We start from the raw sequence: 2,184 nt of genomic DNA, 5'->3' as shown, positions 1-2,184 counted from the left end.
TGCCTTTTAATGACGCTACATTCATTCGTGTGACCCTCATTTGCCTCGAGCTCACTGCTCATTGTGATGACAGAGTCACGGGACGTTGAGGAAGAAACATTAGTTTTTTGGATGCATCTGGCTGCCCACAGACCTTCGGTTCAGTCGGCCGTGCTCTGAGGGGCATCGGAGGCTGATTTCTGTCTCTTCGGCCCCAAGGTGCCTGACTGTGCACGGATGGGTGGTTTACAGCAACTCAAGGTCATTTCACCAGTGACATCATTAACCCAACTCTGGGAGTCTCTATTTAGTTTTTGTTTCTTTTCCTTCTTTCTTTTATTACAACAAATTTTGTTATAACGAACAAAAAAGAGTCTTAGCATGTGTCTGGAGCCTTCCATCCCTTCCCCTGCACCAAGTACAGGGCAGACCTGCTTTCGCTGCTGCTCAGGAATCCGCCTCAATCTTCCCAGGGTGAAATTTGAGGCTCTGAGCTGCAGCTCTGGCTCCCAAGCTCGAACACGAGGCCACGCCCTCCTTTCCGCTCCTCCCTGCAGCCGGCTTGCTCCAGCCTCTGCCTTCTGCTGATCAGGCCTCGCCCACCCAGACTTGCCCCAACAGCACGCCCCCTCTTTACTCAATCTCAGTTTCCCAACTCTAAGGCTTCTTTTCTTTAAGGTACAACTTTTTTTTTAATGCAAAATATGACTTTTCATTTTCACAAGAGCAGTTGAGAACTGATTAATGGTCAGGATTCCTAAAAAAGACTTTATGGGCCATGCCCCACCTCCAGCTGGGGTGCTCACCCTCTCATAGATTGAAGGGGGTTAGAGAGTTACTTTCCACGCACGTCCATGTGGAATTAATTTTTTTCTGGCTAAGATTGTTCAAGCTTTCCAAGTGTCTTTTCTGAGCTCATCCCATATAGGGCAGAATTTGTTACCAGAGTACTTTACAGGTTCTGCCACTGGGGCCCACATTGACCACCCAAGCAAGGAGTCAGCTCATTCAAGGATGCAGCCCACTGGTTGTCAGATGATCCTTTTAAAAAATATTCTCCCATGTACTTCTTAACTAGCTGGGCACTCCACTGCACCACTATTGATGTCATCTATGATGTCATGAGGGTGGCGGCCATCAACATTACAACCCACAGACTGGGCAGTCCCCAGGATCTCCTTAATGGTTCCAGAAAGTTCTCTAGCTAAAGATCGGTGATGCATTTGTCAGGCAGTGTTGACAATTTCATCGAAAGTGATATTTTCACTGTGTTTAATGTTTTTCTGTTTCTTTCTGTCTCTTGGCGGCTCCTTGAGGGTTTTTATGATCAGGGCAGAGGCAGAAAGTACCACTTCTATCTGGGCCTGTCTGTTCAGAATAGTCAGTTTCACTGTAATCCTCAGACCCTTCCAATCACCAGTTGCTTTGGCAATGTCATCACCAAACTTTTTGGGAGACAGACCCAGGGGGCCGATCTCAGGGGCCAGGGCAGACGTGGCACTGTCCTCTCGGCAGCAGATGTACCTCAGGTACATGACTTTGATTTCACTGGGGTTGAAGTTGGGCGGCATGGTGGAGGTGGCTGGTGTCGATGAACCCGGATTCTGGATGACCAAAGAGAGTTGCATCTTGACCTCCTCCGAGCTGAAAGCTAAGGTACAACTCTTAATTGGACTCTTTTTAAAAATCACTAAAAACTAAAAGCAGATATATCAAGCATTTTGCCTTTTTAATATATTTTTAGTGATCCGCTCTGAGTTGTAAATTGATCTCAAATCCAACAGAGAGAAAGATTTTAAAGTAAACACACTCTATATATTTTATGCACACATACATATATTAATACATATATTTCAACCAAAAAGGTTGAAAGGGAGAGGAATTTTTTGATTTATCACAATATGAGTTCTAACACCTATTATACCATGAAGAACACTGGCAGTGATTAACAGTTTAGTGATTCACAGTTTAGTGATTCTAGAACACTTCTAGATATCCCTGCATAAGGATATAGGATAGAGAAGACTCTCCAGAAATCTCAATCATATTGGCCATATTCCTATATTTGGATATTGTTCTGGGAATACGGGGTGATTTACTCTCAAAACTCTATTTTTTGCTTTTTCAGAAGTGACCTGTTGCCCATCTCAGTGCTAAAAGTCCAGGAATTATTCCAAAACAGAAAAGACTGAGTCAATGGGGTTG

General features: G+C 44.4%; 1 protein-coding gene across 1 annotated transcript; it reads right to left on the bottom strand.

Annotated features, from left to right (window-relative positions):
• Positions 1-1,028: 1,028 nt before the first annotated feature.
• LOC308652134 (large ribosomal subunit protein uL11-like) lies at positions 1,029-1,620 on the bottom strand. Its single transcript, XM_081299844.1, has one exon. It carries the CDS (start codon positions 1,605-1,607, stop codon positions 1,206-1,208), a length of 402 nt encoding a protein of 133 aa, XP_081155970.1. The 5' UTR covers positions 1,608-1,620; the 3' UTR covers positions 1,029-1,205.
• Between the last annotated feature and the right edge of the window lie 564 nt (positions 1,621-2,184).

The sequence above is a fragment of the Spermophilus citellus genome (assembly GCF_964194105.1).
Source record: "Spermophilus citellus genome assembly, chromosome: 6".
In the NCBI taxonomy this organism is placed as follows: Eukaryota; Metazoa; Chordata; class Mammalia; order Rodentia; family Sciuridae; genus Spermophilus; species Spermophilus citellus.
This window is presented reverse-complemented; position numbering and strand designations above follow the sequence as displayed.

Excerpts from the sequence above, each read along its gene's own strand:
- LOC308652134 (XM_081299844.1), bottom strand. The coding sequence starts at position 1,607 with ATGCAACTCTCTTTGGTCATCCAGAATCCGGGTTCATCGACACCAGCC.